Source organism: Colobus angolensis, unplaced genomic scaffold (genome assembly GCF_000951035.1).
Source record: "Colobus angolensis palliatus isolate OR3802 unplaced genomic scaffold, Cang.pa_1.0 Scaffold6, whole genome shotgun sequence".
NCBI lineage: Eukaryota > Metazoa > Chordata > Mammalia > Primates > Cercopithecidae > Colobus > Colobus angolensis.
Window position 1 is genome coordinate 26,108,073 of NW_012119598.1, and position 21,016 is coordinate 26,129,088.

Here is a 21,016-nt window from a genome sequence, read left to right on the forward strand (position 1 = left end):
AATTACTGTGGGGAGGTCTTTGTCTGCTCCAGACCCTGGGACAAATAAAGTAGGGAAAGTGACTTCCAACTAAAGCATTTATCCAGGAATTCGGGGGTGGAAATTGATCCAAGCAATCTTGGCAAAATCGTGAAAGCAAAGAGTGACCAATTCTTTTCAACCCAGGAAACTAGGGCATTCCAATCCCATTATTGGGTCCACTCGAGAAACCCAGATATTTTTTGAGAAAGATTCAGCATAGTTAAATAGCAATGCTTGTATTTATTTACATGTTATAAAATGTGGCATAATCACACAAAAATCTCCAATCCTCTCTAGCCAAGGCTTATATACTTTTACATTTGATTTCTCTTACTTTTTCCATGGAGGGTATGACTTAACCCGTCTGAACTTTCAGCATTTATTAGTTTTGTACATAATATTTATTTAATTGCTTTTTTCCCCTTTCTTCTTTCTATTAATTTTGGAAGGGGCAAATACAATTCAGGAAACAATATCAAAATATTCCAGATTATACCAGATTGCATAATTATTTACCTATTAAAAGAAAAATACTACCTTGGTTTTATAAACAGCCTACAAGGAAAGACAAAAAAAAAAAAAATAGGTATTTATCCTAAGTACAATTTTTTTTTTTTTTTGGTAAGTGTTTTGTAGTCTTCTTGCTCCCTCTGACCTGAAGTTCCCTTTGAAAGGGAAAAAGTGCTAACTTACTTGGCTTGGAGAAAGGAGGGAGGCTTGGTTCATAAGTGAGTGGCAATTTTTTTCCAACCAGCTGTTAGTCTCTTTAAGGCAACAGGCAGCTAATGGTTGAGTGGACTTCCTTTTGCCAGTTCATCTCCATCTAGGAGAGTTCCCCTCCTTTGTGGAGGTTGAAACAACTTTCTCAGACACAGTTATCTAGGACAGGAGAAGTATTCTCATGCTCAGCTGCACTGTATCAGCTCTGGGGGACATTTGAAAATCTGACAAATGATTTGTAATTTCTTGTCATCTTCAAGCATAATCCTAAAAGGCATGCAAGTATCCAGGAAATACAAGAACCTGAGAAATACTTTGCACACTTACTGAGAAGTTGGGGTGTTTTATTATTCTAATCTTTGCACTTGACAACAGATTACTGAGCAGTGCTGAAAATGGAGGCAGGGACGGGTCGTGTTTCTAAGGAAAGAAGCAATTGGAGCTTTAACTTGTGCTAAGGAGTAATTTTGGCTTCTAAAATACTCACTGACTACCACCTGGTGAGTCGTTTGCTCCCACACATGAATTCTGTTCTGTTCTTGAAAGCAGGATAGGAACCTACACTGTGCATGGCCCTTCTTTCTTCCTTTTTTCAATTGTCATAATCATTGTCATCGTCATCAACATCAGCAGCAGCATTCTTATAGTCATTACCATTATTACCCATCCAGTTATCTCCACTAACACTGACCAGACTGGCTGTCAAGATCACACAGTGACAAAACAGATGAAAGTCGTTTAATTTGATAAGTTTGAAACAACAATGGGAAAAGAGTCTGTAATGCTAACTACTGGTTTTTCAATTCCTTGATAATCGAATGAATAATTTCTCTAGGAAAGATTAAGCCTACTTGATAGTAACCATTTTCTAAATGACATGACGATGTTGTTAGGAAAGCAAACTTAAGGCTGTGTGTGTGTGTGTGTGTGTGTGTGTGTGTGTGTGAGAGAGAGAGAAGAAACACAGACAGGGAGAGACAGAGAGAGAACAGACATTGGGATTTGTCGTGTGTAGGTGAATGCCTTTTCTTTCTCTCTGTCTCTCTCTCTTTCTCTCTCACTATATGCAACTCTGTTTTAGAACAAGAGCAGTTACACACCAATGCTCCGAAGTTCTGTGAACCTTAACATTTCCTTTAACCACAAAAAACAATTGCTGAAACAAACAGGATCTCGGAAAGGCTGTTTAAAAAATACACTGTGAGCATGACTCATTGACTCATTTTTTTTCTTCCCAGATCTTTACAGTGTCCATATATCTAAATGAAGAACTGAAATTCTAAATCTGTGTAACCTCTGGGGGAAAGGGATTTTAAAAATGTGTCACTTGCAAGGAAATGTGGTTGCCCTAATAACAAGCTTCTGGGCATTTTCCTTTTTTTATATTACAGAAAACTCATTGTACCAAAAGCTTTCTGCTTAGGCATGTTAATTGAGCTGAAAGCATGCGTGAATCCTAGAACAAGCATGAACTTTTATAAGTAGATACATCATTTTGAAGTAAAGACTGAGTAGTATAATGCTTAGAGAATGTGTAATCAGTCCCCTTGTTTCAGATGAAGAATGAGGCTCAAAGAGGGTAAATGACTTGCCCAAGATCCTCCAGCTATACCACAGCAGGGGCAAGGCTACAACTCAGACTCCTAACAACTTGTTCAGTGCTGTATCTGCCATATTAAACCTCTGAAAAGTTATTTATAAACTAAAGTTCTGTAAATAAGTCCTATTTTGAATCTGAGGTTAACCAGACACGTGAAAAATGGTCACTCTTCTATAAACCCATTTTTGTAAATAGACAATAGGGATTAATATGTATTGAGTACTGACCACTGTTCTAAAAGCTTTCCCTATCATAGCACTTAAGCCACATACAGCCATATGAGGTTTGAACTCCATTTTATAAGTGAGTAAACTGAGGCACAGAGAGATTACGTAACCTGCTTAAGGTCACAAGTGAATTGGTTGGCAAAGCCCAGACTGTGCAATTCCAGAGCTGAAGCTTTTGACTGTTACCCCACACAGAGCTTGCTTAAAATGAGGCACCAGCTGGACATGCTTTCACATAAATTGCCAAACATAAGCCACGGCTCTGAAAACTGAATAAAAATACAGTGGATGTTGGCCTTGCAATGATTTTCTCTTTAATCTTTAGGGATTAAGTTAAATGAGATAATCAATTTGGAAAGGATAAAGCATACCACATTGAAGTGCAACGCAAATATTATGAATCTACTATGAAGACAATCTGTACAGCCGATAGGTATTACTGTCCCACTTCACCATTGAGGAGATCAAAGTTACCTTGTATGGGTACCATGAGGCAGAACCAGAATTTGAGTCTGAATCTCGTTTGACTCCCAACTCATCAACCTGCACTACCTCCCTCACTTCCCACCTCAGAGCTACCTGGTTACCTAGCTACCTGGAACCTGGGGACCCCAGCCATTCCACAACAACATGGTTATTGAGGTTACAATAATCACCTTGGAAATGATGAATGCTCAGGAGAGAGAACACACAGGTTCATCCAGCCCTGCTTGGTCTTAACGCTTCCCTTCAGAATGGGGCCACTCGTAATCCAGAGTGCAGGGCATCAGCCTACAGAGGGCGCTCTTAAGCATCATAGCCAGATGTAAAAGAGCAAAATTCCTGTAGGCAAAGAAATGTGGGCTGGGCGTTTTGGAATGCCACCCCTGGAGGAAGGTGTGGGTGAATGATTGCCAATTTTTCCGTTCTACGCTTATCTTCATAGTTGTGACCATTTTTCAGATCCTAAAAGGAGTTAGTATCTTAGTACAAATTTTCTCTTTAAGGTGTTTGCTTAAAGAGGAAACATCTTTAAGAAATGAAAGCTGAAGAACGGGGCCTAAGATCAAACTTCAGGGTATTGGTGGCTCTAAATGCCTGCCATCAAAGTAACACAACAGAATGATACAGAATGATAATTTGGTAAACAGCAGCGAAGCTCAGTAGCTATTCTTCAAACTGATTTAAGTTGTGATAAAAACCCAACTTATGATTTTAAATATTTCTGTAGCTAGAACAACATAGCAGAAAGACAACATCAAAATATTAACAATGATTACATTCTACATGACTAGGTTACAAGGAATTCTTTGTGACACTGTAATTTTTCTTCAACGAACTTGTATTGCTTGGGTAATTACACATACACAAAAACCTTACTACTGTTCCTTTTAAAAAAATTATTGAATAGAGTTTTCAAAAAAATTACCAGACATAGTTTCTTGAGGAAAGTAACCAAACCATGAGATTCTTGAGTCCAAATTTCCTTTATTTTGGCGGCTCCAAATTCTAGAAAAGCTTTTGCCTATGGCCCAATCTTATAGGCAGCAGTTGAACAAAACATCCGTCCATAATTAGATCATCCCTTTAAAATCGCAACCTTTAAGTTAAATTCTAGTGGACAGGTCAAGTCATGGAAGAGCAGCGAGATGAGAACAGAAAACTGAGCAGTGCCAATGGGGGCTGGAAGCTACCAGGGCTCCAGTATCCCAACTTGGGAAAAAAGAAAATGGGAAAAGAGAATGGAGGGTTGGAGTGCCAAGTATGTGTGAGAAAGAGTAAGAGAGAAGGACCCAGGCTGGGCATGGTAGCTCACACCTGTAATCCCAGCACTTTGGGGTACCAAGGAGGGTGGATCACCTGAAGTCAGGAGTTCAAGATCAGCCTGGCCAACGTGGCAAAATTCTGTCTCTACTAAAAATACAAAAATTAGCTGGGCACAGTGGCGGATGCCTATAGTCCCAGCTACTTGGGAATGACTTGAACCCGGGAGACTGAGGTTGCGGTGAGCTGAGATTGCACCACTGCACTCCAGCCTGGGCAACAGAGCAAGACTCTGTCTCAAAAAACGAAAAAAAGAGAGAAAGACTGAGAGAGAGAGACAGAGAGAAGAGAGAGAGAAAGAAAGAAAGGAAGGAAAGAAGGAAGGAAGGAAGGAAGGAAGGAAGAAAGAGAGAGAGAAAGAAAGAAAGAAAGAAAGAAAGAAAGAAAGAAAGAAAGAAAGAAAGAAAGAAAAAGAAAGAAGTGCAAATCAAAGCAACATGGTACCATGGAAAACCACTCCTGGTCCATTTGTTCAACTTCTACCTTAGCAGCCCTGCTATGCTTAAACCACTGTGACAGGCTTTCCTTAAGGTGTTAGACAAGAGATAGAACAGAAGAGAGACGAGGCAAAAAATTTAGTAATATTTTCTAGCCTAAACTAAACCTTTATTTTAGTAATGTCTTTAAAAAATGTATTTGCAGGAATGACTCAACCCCTTGTCCCACTCCTTGCCTTGTGTATTCCTTCAGTGCCTAAGCTGATATCTGCAGCTACTATCTCACTCAGAATGCTTCGTTTTTATCATTTCAAAATACTCAAGTCCTTGCTCAAGTTGGGCAAAAGTGTCCAGTGGTGTCAAAACAAAGCAAAGCAGGCTAGAGAGGCTCCTGCCAGAAAGATGCGTTTACCTTCACCAAAAACATCATCCTCTTCATCGACCAGGAGCTCCTCAGCATCAAAAAACTGCATCTTGGAGAGGACAGGCACGAGAGGCAGCAGGCAGCAACCCCCGGCAGTCTCAGCAGCCACACTGCCTACCGAGGTGATTTCCTTTCCTCGGGTTGCCCAAGCCCTCTGGAGGGCAGCTTCCGCATCTGCCCTGAAGAAAGCAGTTTCATTCATATGAATAGGCTTCTTGAGCCTTTTGAAGAGTGAATCCCAGGTGGGGTAACTCTCACCACTGAGGAGAAAGAATTTTTTGAAAGGGGGCTGCAGATCCGGTTGGATGTGAATACAGTTATCACTCAAAGTCTGAATGCAGTGAATTCTATTTCAAAGCAACAACTTTTATATTTCCTTAAAGAGGAAGGTGGGCGCTTAACTTTCTTGCTTATGAATTTGAACACAATGGGTTGTGTTGAAAGAGGGAGTTCACATTTCTCATATCTTGGTTTTGTTTCAATGACAATTTATCTGAAAGTAAAGCAAGCCACTATGTTAAACCAAAACAGGCATTTAGAGGACAGAGCTTTTATTTTGCTCAGTAATAGTTGCATTTTTCTTTCCTTTTTTTTCCCCCCCAAACCTCTTGCATTTAAGTATTGGAAACTTTACAGCATTTAAACCAAATTGAACCATATCTAGGCTTTCTGTGGCTCAATTAAATCTATAGTCAATGAATAGATAACTGGTTTTGGTCAAACATCTTACATTTCACGATATTTACTCAGTTTGATACTTCAGATTATATCACTAAAGGAGAAAGAAGAAAATGTAACTCAAAAAGCAGTCCTCCCAAAGGGATGAGTAACCTCTGAGCTTCAATGTGAGCACCATTGGCTGGCATCACCATATCAAGCTACCCAACATATGCCAAATTCTGTATGGCTGCACAAACAAACACACATCTCTCTGAGTAATACTGAGACTTCATTTTGGGGTTTCCCAGACCACTCCATTATGTTGTAAGATCTCTTAGGTGGCCAGAAGCTTAGAAAATGCAAATGGAGATGACAGTGAGGAGCTGTTGACCCAAGGTGTTTATTTTTGGCACTTTATTTACTGCATGGTTTTGAAGATACTCCCAGTGTTACCTTAGAGAAACTGTCCCCTCCTCCTGTAACTGCAACCTTGAAATTGCACCATTTTCTCCTAGAAGAGACTATGGACAACCAGGTTGGAGAAATCCAGCAGTGAGAAGGGATCACCCCAGAGGAATTCAGGAATCAGACACTGAGGGTTAATTGAGCAGCAACAGTCAGTTCATCCCTGCATTGGTGGCTGCAGCAGTTCCCAAAGACAATGTACAGCTTGGGTCCTGCTGGGATCCCCAACTGTTGTCAATCAGGGCTGGAACCATTCTTAGAGGAGAGCTTGGAAATGTCTGGGGTGTTTTGGGTGGCACAATGACTGGGGGTTATTACTGGTATTTAATGTCTTAGCACTCAGGGGCCCAGGGATGTCAACCTTGCTGTAATGCATGGAACAGTGGCTCTACAGGAAGAACTGTCCCCCTCCAAATACCAATAATGCCCACCTTGAGACACACTGAGAGGCAGAGAGCTGGAGTTATCCTTTTCTCTAGCTCTCCTTTGCATCTCCCCTTTCTGACCCTTCTACCACTCCCTACCATGGTCCCCACTTGAATGATGTTTCTGGCCAAGGGTTGCACTTAGTTACATAAATTAAATTAATTAAAATGGGCCGAGGTGTAGGAAATTTGGATGTGGACCAGAGCTCTCTTTTGTGTGGCTGGGATAAGAGGATGGGTGTCCATTTTGATAATCACTACATTTCTCAACTACTGTCCCATGTCCTTTAATCTCCACAAGTTCGTGAGGTCGATGCTATTATCCCATTTTACAGATGAAGCAATGGAGGCTCTGAGAGCTTGAAAAACTTTCCTAAGATCAGGCTGCCAGTGAGTGGCAGATTTGACTAACTCCAGAGCTCACTCTGTTACCTCTTGTCTGGACAACTTTATGGGAGTGACTGCACACAGTCCGGGTCACTGCAGCATCCCTGTGGCTCTTGGGGACCGGCACTACCTCCCTCACCTCCCACCTCAGAACTACCTGGTTACCATGTGAACCTGGGGGCTCCCAGCCATTCCACTTCAAAAAGTTAGCATAACCTCTCTAGGCCTACTTTATTATTTTAACTGGGTGGAATTGTGTCACCCCTATTGAATTCATATGTTGAAGTCCTAACCCTCAGTACCTCAGAATGTGACCTTATTTAGAAATAGGGCCATTGAAGATATAATTAGTTAAGATAAACTCATATCATGTTAGAGAAGGATAGGTCCTTAATCCAATATGACTTATTTCCTCTTAAAAAGGAGAGAGGTAGACAAAGACATACACACAGGGAGGATAGCATGTGAAGATGAAGGCAGAGATCCATAAGCCAAGGAACACCAAAGATTGCCAGTAAACCACCAAGAGCTAGGGGAGAGGTCTACAAGAGATTCTCCCTCACCTCCCTCAGAAGAACCCATCCTGCCAATGCTTTGACCTTGGACTTCTAGCCTCCACAACTGTGATGCAGTAAGTTTCTGTTGCTTAAGCCACCCAGTTTGAGGTACTTTGTTACAGCAGTCCTAGAAAACTAATATACTTTCTCATTTGGTTTGTTTTGAGGATTAAGTAGGATAAATTATGTTAAAGGAGCTGACACAGCACATACCCAGTTACAATTATACACCTAAATCTCTCACAGGGAAGCTTAGGATATTTACCTAATTGAAGCCTCAATGGGGATAGAGAATGAGAAGTCACCATGCTCCATATAAAACCTCAATAACCCTTAGGAAGTTCCCCTCAGTCTCCTCTTCTCCAATTTAGATATCTCAGAAACACAGCTAACCATCTCAAATAACAAATCACAAATGGCACCATGAACTTCTTGAAAGCACAAAGAATAGAAAACATGGTTCTTGCTCTCCAAAGTTTACAATTACCTTATGGAGATATGACATACATGCATGATGTGTTAACTATAGAGAAAAACTAATAAATTGCAGATGTATGCATCAATATGGATGAGTTTCAAAAACATAATATTGACTTTGAAAAGTCTCAGAAAATTATTAGTATGATTACATTGATATGAGTGTACAAAATGAGCAAACAAAAAATGTAAGTAATTGCTAACACTTACAGTGTACCAGCAACAGTTCTAATTGCCTTGATTCACTTAATTCCCATATCAACCCTAAGATACATACATATTTATTATCTCCATTTTAGTTTTAAGGCCCAAGAGGTGAAGTGATCCTCCTGAGGTCATACATTTGGTAAGTGGTAGAGGTACTGAGATTTGATCCCAAAGTCCAAACTCTTAAACACCAGGCTATACTATCTCTTATCTATGTAAAGTCTAAAAGAATGCTGAGTTTATATACAATTTGAACAAAGGGCAATAAACTGTGAAGAAGTGACTAGACAAAGGAGGCAGAGTAGGGGAATGGGCTCCTAAGAGTGGTAAATTGTGGGAAGGTAACTAGGAATGTATGATAGCTAAGGATTGTTATGCAGACTCATCTCTCATATCAAGAAGAGGACCATGAGACTTAGTCACCCAAGATGGGGAATGAAACACCTTTACAAGTGGAAATTTATAGCACTTAAAGCAGAAAGGAGAAGGGCAGAAGATTCTTTCTCAAAAATAGGTCAAAATAGTACTTATGCTGAAGTAGCATATTTTGGGGGACACATTCTGATCCCCTTCAAATCTATATTAGAAAAGAAAGACTAAGGATAGGGAAATTCAGTGCTTAGTTAAGGGAGATGTAGGTCACAGAGACTAGTTTTCACTAAGAAATGAGGAGTAAGTCTGGAACGACAATGAAAGAATCTTACTTTTCAGTGATTGAGGCTAACAGCTCCAATAATTGGATGTGGGGAAGAGAACAAAAGTATGGATGAACCAGTATAAGGCAACCCCTTTGATCGAATGCTGATTTGTGACAACCTGTGCTAAATTTAACAAAAGAATTTCATCAAGATCATAAACACAGGAACATAGCAAAGCTTTTATACTCCAAACAGTTGGTGCCCACTTTATGCCCTACTAGGTCTGTGAATTACAATGATATGAAAGGTCTGGTCCTTGCTTTGTGGAACTTTACTCACTCATTCATGTGTTTATTCACTTGGAGAATAATAATGAACACCTACTATATTTCAGGTACAGTGTAAAATATTTAAGTAAATATATAAGTGACAAGGCACGTGTTGTGTTGAACACATGAAAATCAATATAGTATTATTGAGTTATGAGAATTGAGGCCATAATAATCAATGATTTATTTATTAATTTAAAATATTTCTGCATAGTTTGCTGTTTTTTTAGAAAAAATACCATCTGTGAAGCATGTACAGGAGGAAGACATGCTAGTGGAAAAATTTCATCATCCAACGTGGGCTTTTATTCCAACAGAAGAGCCTCACAATCTTCTCTCTGTGTTTCTGGAGAATTTCCCACTTCCTTCAGAAAGTGTTTTAAAATACTTAATTTTCAGATATACAAACTTCTGAACAGGGAGAAAAATCTGAAGCAATTAGGAGCCAAATGTTCGAAACAGAAAGGAGAACAAAGTAGGAGAGAGGAATTGAAACTGTGAGGAGTGGTAGGAATCAGGAAAGAAAAAGGTGAAAAAACCACAGAGTCAGAAATAATCTTATCTTTGGGTAATTTTGCCAGTAAAGATGCACCTAAAAATTTGTCTAACTGTAAGATGCCACGTCTAAAGAGTTGGGATAAAAGGAACATGATATATATTTTTTTTTTTTGAAACAGAGTTTGGCTCTGTCGCTCAGGCTGGTTTGCAGTGGCTCGACCTTGGCTCACTGCAACCTCCGCCTCCTGGGTTCAAGTGGTTCTCCTGCCTCAGTCTCCCGAGTAGAGTAACTGGGACTACAGGTATGTGCCACCATGCCCAGCTAATTGTTTTTGTACTTTTAGTAGAGACGGGGTTTCACTGTGTTGGTCAGGCAGGTTTTGAACCTCTGACCTCAAGTGATCTGCCTGCCTCGGCCTCCCAGAGTGCTGGGATTACAGGCGTGAGCCACTGCACCTGGCCAGAATATGCTTTTTAATAGTATTCCTGTTTTCATGTTGCAAAGAGGAGGTACCAATCTCATGGGTACAATCTCATGAGGTTGTCTCAGGGGGAAAACCCTCCCAGAGCCTTTGGAAGTCTTCCTGCCTGCCTTCCCCAGTTTCAGGTGCATCATTAGGCTGCAGGAGCCACACTTAGAGTCACTTACTGAAGGTGCTGGGGAAGCCTGACCAAAGGCCAGGACAGTTTCCTTCAATGGCACTAAATATAATGAAGGTAATTGCCGACTGAAGGAATCCATTCCTTCCACTTATGAAAGAAGGATAAGAACCCAGTAAACAAAAGTTCTATGGCAAGACGCACATTGGGTATGGTTGGTAAGGTCATAACTGTGGGTTAAGAGTATGATTGCTGGGAGTGGTTAGCTTGCAACTAGAAACAGAAAAAAAAAAAAAGAAAGAAAAGCATATAAAGGCACTGTTTCTGGGATTTGAGAGGGCTGAGTTACAATCTTGGCTTTGTTACTATCTAGCCCTTTGACCAGAGTTAATAATTTCACTTTGAATTGGTAAAATGGAATAATAATAATCAATTACTGAGTTAAGTGATAGTTCAGCCCTTTCTCACTGAGTTGCCCCAAATTAAAATACAATCTATCTTAACACATTGTGCTATCACTGCAAACACAACTTCAAGATCCAGTCCCTAGTCCCTGACCTTACCCTCTGTCTCAACCAGAATGTAATCACAAAGCCTCTCCAATAAAGAAATCCTGTAACTGCTACTGATAATAAAATTTACCTCTCAGGGTTCGGCAACATTAACTGAAATGGGAATCCTTTCCTGTGGCCCTACCATTGACTTTAAAAGCATTTTCAGGGATCACTGTACAGTCTGCCCCTCCTGCCCTTTTTTTTAACCTCAAGACAAATTTCTTGGTGTGGGAGCTACAGAAAGTGACAGAAGGGGTGGAGAAAAGATACACAGGAAAGTAAACTTTAAGAAGGTAGAAACAGTCTTCCATGTCTATGAGAGATGTGGGGAGAGTTTAAGGAGAATTACAATTCTCCCTTCCAGAATGTGACCCCAGACCCAAGACAACCAAAGGCGGCCAGATGAGAAGGTATAACTTTCTCAACTTTTAAAGAAAGGCATGCATTTCGTGCACCTTAAATCTTATGATGAAAGATTGCTTGATAGCACATAAGTCACTGGGTGGCAAAATAAGAGACAATATAAAATATTGTAACAGAAAAAAAGAATTTTATTTAATGACTAGTAACTGATCCTTTGGTAAATCACAAACTTTCCAGTTATTTGTTTTCAAGGAACTGAAACCACTCTTACCGAGTTAATACTATGAGATCAATAAACATATTTTTAAGTAATTTATTACATGATATTTGACACATGATTGACAAAAAAATTAAAAGAGTTACATTGGATATTCAACAAAATGGTGACATAAAGATCTTTAAAAAGACTTTCCTCCATAAAAGCAATAAGAAACTGGGAAAATGGTCAGTATCGACTTTTTCAGAAGGTTGGAAATTAACCAAATGCTTACAGCAATCCAGGGAGCATTTATTTAAGAAAAATGGCTGCCGGGCGCGGTGGCTCAAGCCTGTAATCCCAGCACTTTGGGAGGCCGAGACGGGCGGATCACGAGGTCAGGAGATCGAGACCATCCTGGCTAACACGGTGAAACCCCGTCTCTACTAAAAAATACAAAAAACTAGCCGGGCAAGGTGGCGGGCGCCTGTAGTCCCAGCTACTCGGGAGGCTGAGGCAGGAGAATGGCGATAACCCGGGAGGCGGAGCTTGCAGTGAGCTGAGATCTGGCCACTGCACTCCAGCCTGGAGGACAGAGCGAGACTCCGCCTCAAAAAAAAAAAAAAAAAAAACATGGCTGAATTTCAATAGAACAATGAGTTTTATGGCATTTTAATTTACCGACTTCCACACACTTCACCTTATCTCTGTGGTAGCCTTGAAAATCAGCAGCCTGCAATCACAGTGAAAATCAACAGCCTGGCAGCTATTGGAATGGTTGCAGAATGGAGATAAAGCTTCTTGAAAGTCCCATTCCCCCAAAATTGTCACTATTTGACCTGTCTGGTGGTTCTCTGGATGACCTCACTCACAAGGCTGTTTTTATTTAACCTGATTTAGAGTTGCCAAGTGTGAACAGTCTTTTCCTTGGGGATGTTTGTTGAAAATAATCACAGGCAAATAGTCAATACTGCAGCTGCCTGAGGCAGTGGAAAAGAGTTGGGGGCAAACAATAGGCTAACCAAAAAGCTTAAAAGAAAAAGCTTGGGAATGAGATGCGCATAGGAGACTTAGAAAAGCTCCCACATATTCCTGGGAATCTAGAAGGCTAAGCCTATATAGGGCTATGTGCATAACCACAGCTCTGTATATGCTCAGAGAATACTTGGCAAGGCCCTAAGGTCTGACCACTGGCTAACCTTAAGGGTCTGCAGAATCAGGAAGTAAAGGCTAAGGCAGAGTTGTAAAGTGCTTAACTGAGCATTGGAAGTGTGTCCTAGTATGCATCTAGAACCCCTTGGCAAAGATTGCAAGATTTATTGGTCCCAGGTATCTAAAGAAATTTCTGTTCAATCATTAGTGTACCACTAAGCTAATCAAGCAGAGATTTCAGTGGCCACACATGACAAACAATATAGGCTTTACAGAACTATCTCAGAAAAGTCACTAAACAAACAACAAGAATAGCAACAAAAACCTTGGGGGAGTAGGGAGAATCTTATTTCCAGAGTTTCCATATAATTTTAACTGTCCAGCTTTCAGCAAAAAATTATGAAACATGCAAAGAAGCCAGAAAGTATGGTCTATATACAGGAAAAATAAACAATATGAATTCCCTAAAGAAGCCCAGAAGATGTTGGCTGCAAACTTCCCAGATTTGATGAACAAGATTAATCTATAAATCTAAGAGTCTCAATGAATTTCTAGTAGGATAAACTCAAAGAAATTAACAACTAGACACATCATAATCAAACAGTGGAAAGTCAAAAACAAAGAGAATCTCATCCAAACAAAAGTGACTCACCACATATAAGGGATCTTCAATAAGACTAAAAAGTGATTTCTCATTAGAAGCAATAGAGGGCAAAGGGATGAAAAAAAGTTGGTTAATGGGCACAAAAATAGTTATATAGAAGGAATATATTCTAGTGTTTGACAGTACAGTAGGGAAATTATAGTTGACTAATTTATTATATATTTCAAAATAGCTAGAAAAGAATAATTGTAATGTTCCCAGCACAAAGAAAAGATACATGTTTGAACTGATGGATACCCCAGTTACTCTGATTTGTATACATTCCATACATGTATCAAAATATCACATGTACCCCCAAAATATATACAATTACCATATATCAATTTTAAAAACGAAAGAAACCATAGAGGGCAGAAGAAAGTAGACAGCATATATAAAGTCTTGAAAGTAAAAAACAAAAACAAACAAAAACAAAAAACTCAACTAAGAATTATATACCCAGTAAAACTATCCTTCGAGGATGAAGGAGAAATAAATACGTTTCCAGATATACAAAAGCTGAGGAAGTGTATTACTAGTGATTTGCCTTGTAAGAAATGCTAAAGACAGTCCTTTAGGTTGACATAAAAGACACTGGACAGTAACTTAAAGCCATAAGAAAAAATAGAGAGCACTCATAGCATAAGTAAACATAAAAGACAGTACAAAGGTATTTCTTGTTTGTAAATCTTTTCCCTCATCTGATTTAAAAGACAACTGCATAAAACAATAATTATACATTTGTGTTGATGGGCATATAACATATAAAGGTGTAATTTGTATGACAATAACAGCACAAAGAAGAGGGAAATGAGTGGAGCGATGGAGGATAAAGGTTTTTATATTCTCTTGACATTAAGGTGGTATTAATTTAAACTAGATTGCTATAAATTAAGATGTTAATTGTAATCCCCAAGGCAATCACTAAGAAGATAAATAAAAAGTATGGTAAAAGAACCAATAGAAAAATTAAAATTATAAACTAGAAAAATATCAATTTAACACAAATAATTCAGTGATACCTCTATAAAAAAATTCTTTTATTCTCATTAACTTTCTTATGTGAACTTGGCTTATTAGTGCTGACATCTATATAAATAAAATATAAGATTATTTTTATAAACTCCTGTCTCACTGTAGCAAAAGTAATATTCATCCATGGATAAATGAACTCATTGAAAGAAAGTCAACCTTATTCATCTCATTAAGAGATACATTTCTAATAAAATTTTGATTTCATGCTAGAAGACGATATTTATTTATTTATTTACTTTTAATTATTATTTTTTTTTTGAGACAGAGTCTCACTCTGTTGCCCAGGCTGGAGTGCAGTGGCATAATCTCAGCTCACTGCACTCCAGCCCTGGGTTCAAGCAATTCTCCTGCCTCAGCCTCCCAAGTAGCTGGGATTACAGGTGCCCACCACCACACCTGGCTAACTTTTATACTTTTAGTAGAGACAAGGTTTCACCATGTTGGCCAGGCTGGTCTCAAACTCTTGACCTCAGGCCATCCACCTGTCTCAGCCTCCCAAAGTGCTGGGATTACAGGTGTGAGCCAACCATCTCATTTTTAAAGTCCAAAGTAGATTCTGAAAAAGTACATACCCTCACATATTGGAAACCTGCGAGGAAGTAGGCCTCGCAGTGCCATCCCTTTGCACATACTAGCTTTGTGGGCTGTAACCCAGTCTCTCCTGACCTGTTTCTTTTTGGCCTCCGAATTTCTTGTCCTCAAAGAAAGAATAAAATAAGGATTTAGAATTCAGGACTTGTTAAGTTGATTTTGGCCGAGTGTTTTTGAAAATTCTTCCTGGTGTGGCTTCTCTTCAGTATATGTGTTTCAGTGACCTCTGACTATACAGAAGACAGAGAGACAATTTGGAGAAAGAGATCTTTTGAAGACTATGTGACGGAAAGAAAGAAGAAAGAAAAAAGGAGGAAGAAAGAGAAAACGTGGAGGAGGAGCAGAATATTCTTCTTTTGGAAGGAAAATACTTCCAGATTGTGTCTGTTTTTTTTTAAAGATTCCGTGGGAGGATATCCAGAGACACTCCTTGATTTAAAACTTCAGCCTTCCCTCCCACAAATTCGGCTCTGGGTGCCTATCAATGCTATAGGACAGACATAAGCCCAGATAAGTCTGAAACACACCTAAACTCTCCGTCTCGGGTTTTGGATTCACCTTAGATGAGCTCCAACTCTGCTCTGTCAGGCATCCAGGAAGAACTACATGCATTTGGGTCAATTTGGATGGAGGAAATGAAGAATTATAGAGTAAAAAATCACCATTCCTCTTTTCTGTACTGGCAGGCTCAACCCTGAATGCACTTTCTTACTTTAATATCTGAAATGTATTAATAAATTACAATAAAGAATGGAACAGTAAAAACAAAACCCCAGAATAAAAGAAAAGAAAATGTGTCCTGTGGACCGAATTATGGAACAGTCCTGCTCAGGAGGGAAGAAAGTCCTATGTTTTCCTGACCTGGGACTGGTGGAGAAAGAAGATGGTGCAATTCTCCTCTGATTCGTTACAGTTTAATCAGCAGCCTTGATCTTCAAAAATGGGCTCTACCTTTTCTTCTCTTTCAAATAAAGAAGGAGGGGGAGGAGAAGGGAAAAAGTAGGGGGAAGGGGAGGGGAAGGAAAGGAGTAGGGGAAGGGGAAGGAAAGCAGCAGTGAAGGAAGAGAAGGAAAGAAAGAAAAAAGAAAAAAATTGAGGTATTGCCTCAACTTTTAATTTATAAGTTAAATCTCACATGTCTTAATGACTCATCTAGTTCAATTAGGCCTTCAAATACTATATCCCCTATTATAGAAGAACTCACTTTCCATGACCATGCTCTTATGATTATTTTTCCTAATTAGTTCCCTGGTCCTATACATTATTTTCCTAACACTCACAACAAAATTAACTCATACTAGCATCATAGATACCCAAGAAATTGAGACTGTCTGAACTATTTTACCTGCCATTATCTTAATTTTAATTGCCCTCCTATCCTTACATGCTCTGTACATAACAGATAAGGTTAACAACCCTTCTCTCACTGTCAAAGCAATTGGCCACCAATGATATTGAAGCAATGAATATACAGACTGTGAAGAATTAGGCTTCAATTCTTATATAGTCCCAACAGCAGACTTAAAGCCAGGAGAACTTTGGCTCGTCGATGTTGATAACCGAACACTTCTCCCAATAGAGATCCCCATCTGTGTATTAATCTCATCCGAAGACTTCCTGCACTCATGAACTATCCCCTCATTGGGCCTCAAAACAGATGCAATTCCCAGAATAGCTGACTATGAAGAGAACCTCTGAGTGTTAAGATGATGAGCCCAGATTCCTCTCCTTCACTGCTCTGTGTCTGTCTCAGATGATTGCTCATGGGAGTTGTTAGTTATTAATCACTCTGCTATTTCTTTCTCTTTCTTTTTTTTTTGAGATGGAGTTTTGCTCTTGTTGCCCAGGCTGGAGTGCAATGGCACAATCTTGGCTCACCGCAACCTCCGCCTCCTGGGTTCAAGAGATTCTCCTGCCTCAGCCTTCGGAGTAGCTGGGATTACCGGCATGAGCCACCACGTCCAGCTAATGTTGCATTTTTAGTAGAGACGGGATTTCTACATGTTGGTCAGGCTGGTCTCAAACTCCCGACCTCAGGTGATCCGCCCACCTCGGCCTCCCAAAGTGCTGAGATTACAGGCGCGAGCCACCACGCCCAACCACTCTGCTATTTCAAACATTTTTTTGCCTTTTAAATGTCAGTTCAGGTTGACCACAGGGAAACTTTGTTATGACCAATTGGTCAAGCTTCTGAGGTGCTGGCGCTGACCCTGACCCCTTTTCCTGCTCTCCCCATCCTTCTCCCTCTTGTCCCTGTTCCCTGACTTCTCTTCAGCAGAGAGGTGTCAAAAACAATCCAGGGCTCATTTCATCTCTGTACATCCATGTCACGCTCTCCTCCTTAACTCTTCAAAATAATACCTTTTTCTCCCCCCTTTTCTTAGAACCATATCTGGTGTGACAACAATTTGAAAAGCGCCACCCATCCTCTCTGAGACCACAAACAGTGCCGGAGGCAGTGAACCAAAACTTACAAACAAGGGTGTAGACCAAAGAACACGCGGGGCCAGAGGAGGAGAAAGCAAGAAGATAGAAGCACCATAGTTTCAAGAGGGAGGGGAGCAGAAAGCCGCTAGCTCTATAAAAAACAAGAAGCAAAACCCAGAACTCAAACCTCATGAAAGTATCACGAGGTTGAAGCCTTTAAGAGGTGTTTTTACAGCAGATTTTAGAGACTTCTCACCTTACCAACGGTTATAAACCCGAATCCTTGCAAAATCAACAGTAGAGTCATTAGATTGCCCCCCGTCTCCACATGTGAAGGGTCTCAGGGCTTTCCAGGGCTTTAGGGTCAGGTTTTGTGAAATAGGTAGGTTGGGCCAGCTTTCTGGGGGCTCTAAGCAACCTTGGAGAAAATGGGCAGGAGTAAATAAAGGTATGCCAGTGTGCTTTTTCCAGTGGGGACTTGGCAAGTGCCAAAAACAGTATAAATATTAGATTCCCATCTTCTAATATGGAAACCCGTGGTGGCGATGGGGTGAAGGGCTCACTAGCCACCCTGAGGTGAAGAAGCAGCCCCTCAGAGATCCGAAACTGGTTAGCAAGAGTTCACCAGGGCCTAGCTCCTTGTCCCTCAGGAAAGGCCCCTTGGTGCCACAGCCCACCCCCTGGAAGGGGCAGCCCCTGGAGAAATGTTAGAATTCTGGGTGAATTATTTTCTTACGAGATTTCATCCAAAGTTCTAACAAAGTACCAAATAGGAGAGTTGTTAAGTATTGTGAGTGAGTGAGGTAGAGGAAGCAGAGCGGGGAAGGGGTGGCTCCACTCTCTCACTATATTCACTGCTCATCCTAGAGATGACCTAATGTCAAAAACATTGCAAATGCAACCAGCTGCCTGTTGCATCCACGTAGTTCAGTTGTTGCTATTTACAGGGTAGTAAAAATACCTGGTGCTACTATGAACCAGGGTGCTGAGTATCCAATGCTCCTGGAAGAGCACCTAGTAGTGTTTCTTTCTTTGGATGGTATCTAATTAAAACTTTAAGCAAAAGTAATAAGGTATTATTGATTATAGGTATTATCTGATAATAAAATATATATTATAAAATATATTATTATCTGATAATAATAATCCTGTCAAGTACTTGTCTGGGCCAGATTACTCTGTGAAGGCAGAAAGTTGGCAATGCTTGTCTTAAATACAAGATTCTTTCTTTTTTTTCTTTTTTTCTTCCTCCCTCCCTCTCTCCTATTCAACAATCTTTTCTTCATCCTGGGAAAAATTTGGGTTCTGCATTCACTCTTGCACAATCCTGGAATCTCATGTCTTACTTTATGATGATAATATTAATGTCAATAAAGGCACATTTTCCCTAAGACACTTGGCAGTATGTGTGGCTTATCCTTCTATTTTCCTTACAAAGTAAAAGGGAGTTCATTGTGTCTTTCTTCACTTTACTGATGTAGAGATTAAGGACAAAGAATCTAGGCGAATGGGCAGTAGGGGACATGAAACGTGGCAGAGTCACCAGAGCAAGCCAAAACACTTTCGAAGAGCCAGTGAGTCAAACCTGTGGAAACCCATGCCAGAAATTTCTTACAGGGATGACTGAACTGTTCCACCTAAACAAAAGGAAAATATATTCATTTCAACAAGCCCTAAAGTGCAGTTATCTAACAGGCGAGGTGGATGGTGTTGGGTGCATAGGGTTTGCTGCGTTAGTGCTGATTTCTCAAATCTTTTATTTTCTGTGCTGACCTCTGCAGTCCCATAGAACACAGTCCAGGCATTAGACTTGCAGCCACAGGATCTAGGTCTTGTGTGTCAGTTTTGAAGACAACATGCCCTGCTAGACTGTGACATCCTGGAAGACAAAGGTCAACCAAGACCTTTGCATGAGGCCCGATGGGAATCAATGTCCCACAGACTTTTTTTTTTTTTTTTTGAGACAGTCTCGCTCATAGCCCGGGCTGGAGTGCAGTGGTGCTATCTCGGCTCACTGCAAGCTCCGCCTCCCAGGTTCACGCCATTCTCCTCCCTCAGCCTCCTGAGTAGCTGGGACTACAGGTGCCCGCCACCACGCCCGGCTAATTTTTTGTATTTTTAGTAGAGATGGGGTTTCACTGTGTTAGCCAGGATGGTCTCGATCTACTGACCTCGTGATCCGCCCGCCTCAGCCTCCCAAAGTGCTGGGATTACAGGCATGAGCCACCGCGCCCGGCCAACATTTTAAAAATGAATGACTTTATTGATTTCCAGTAGTTCTCTAGGCAAGAGCGATCAGAGACTTTAGAAGTTCATATCAACATGGAAGTGGTAGAATGACACCTGAGAGAGTAGTGAGTGGTCACCAGATCACAGGTGTCAGGGTGATTGGAACACTCCTTTGCCCTACAGTGACCTTTGTTCTACCTCCCAATATTAAGCAGAGGAACCACCATCACATAGAGACTGATTATGGTTTTTATGCTCAGGGTAACTTGTGTTGTCTTCTAAGTGTTGCAGCCCCCAGGCTTTGGTAAGAGAGGGGCAAATAGACATTTTCTCATGTAAATTAATCAGCTCATCCACGAGTTCTGCAGTCGAATCTCTGTCTTTACACGGTGTTGTCTGCCAACTAATGGAATAGGGAGTCTTCAAGTTTTATTGACAAAGATAAGACTTCCGTAAAAGGATCCCTTTGAAAGCAGCTTAAAGAGAATTCCAAAGCAACTGTGTTTATAACAATAAATGTTTCTCCACCACTTTCTTTCCAGTTCCTTTGCCCCAGGCTTCTGCTACTCTAGTTCTTTTTCCTAGTGTCTCTCCTGTTTTCTTGCGCTAAAAGAAAACTGTGTAAGACACTTCATAGGAACATTAAAAACTGGTACAAGGGAAATGTCATGCATGGTTGGTGGGGGCGGAGTTTATAAAGGTTTGGTAAGAAAAAGAAATCCAGACCTTGCTTCTGGCATTTTCTGGGTAGGATTTTTTCACTGGTCCCTAATTCACAGAATAATCAGCTTTGGCAGCAATATTTAGTTCCCCTTTCTTTCTACACACTGGGATGAGGGCATATGAGAACGGAACTTGTGGTAAAGACTACCTTGCCACAACAGGACCCCACCCTGCTTACCTTCCGCTGGATTCACAGTAGTCGTAAATATGTAGTGAATGGTAAATGTGGGGCTTCCTGTATTCTGCAGTGGACATTGCCACACCACTGTCTCCAGTGGAATGAACCAGAATGTAAAACTTATACTTTTGAAATGCGATGAAGCAACATAGGATGACCCCATTTTTTCTGTACTATATTGCACTCTTTTGCACAATGTGTAAGAACACAACATGAGAAACCCACAAAAGAAGGAAATAGAACAACTGAGGTTGTTGGCTGGGCAGGCTGCAAGGTAAAGGGCAGAATAGTAAATGCCCCACCTAGCCAACATCCTCTGCCAACTGTTATTCCTGTCTCCTAAACTGTACTGCTCTCTTTCTATTATCCTTTCCTATCATCCATCCATTCATCCAGCCAGTCAGCCTGCATTTACTGGCCATCCTGTCATGCGGCTGCTGGGGATATAGA

At 40.5% G+C, this 21,016-nt stretch overlaps 1 protein-coding gene across 3 annotated transcripts in view; it reads right to left on the reverse strand.

The window, feature by feature from the left end:
- The window catches only part of FAM65B (family with sequence similarity 65, member B), a 240,901-nt gene that overhangs the window by 128,971 nt on the left and 90,914 nt on the right, over window positions 1–21,016 (reverse strand). For 2 of the 3 annotated variants that reach the window (XM_011962805.1, XM_011962803.1), the window contains exon 1: window positions 5,221–5,430. The exons of the other annotated variant lie outside the window; for it this stretch is intronic. In XM_011962805.1, coding sequence (XP_011818195.1) covers window positions 5,221–5,281 — 61 coding nt within the window. In that variant the 5' untranslated portion in view covers window positions 5,282–5,430. Of the gene's footprint in view, window positions 1–5,220; window positions 5,431–21,016 lie in introns of those variants that run through there. 3 annotated transcript variants of the gene reach the window in all.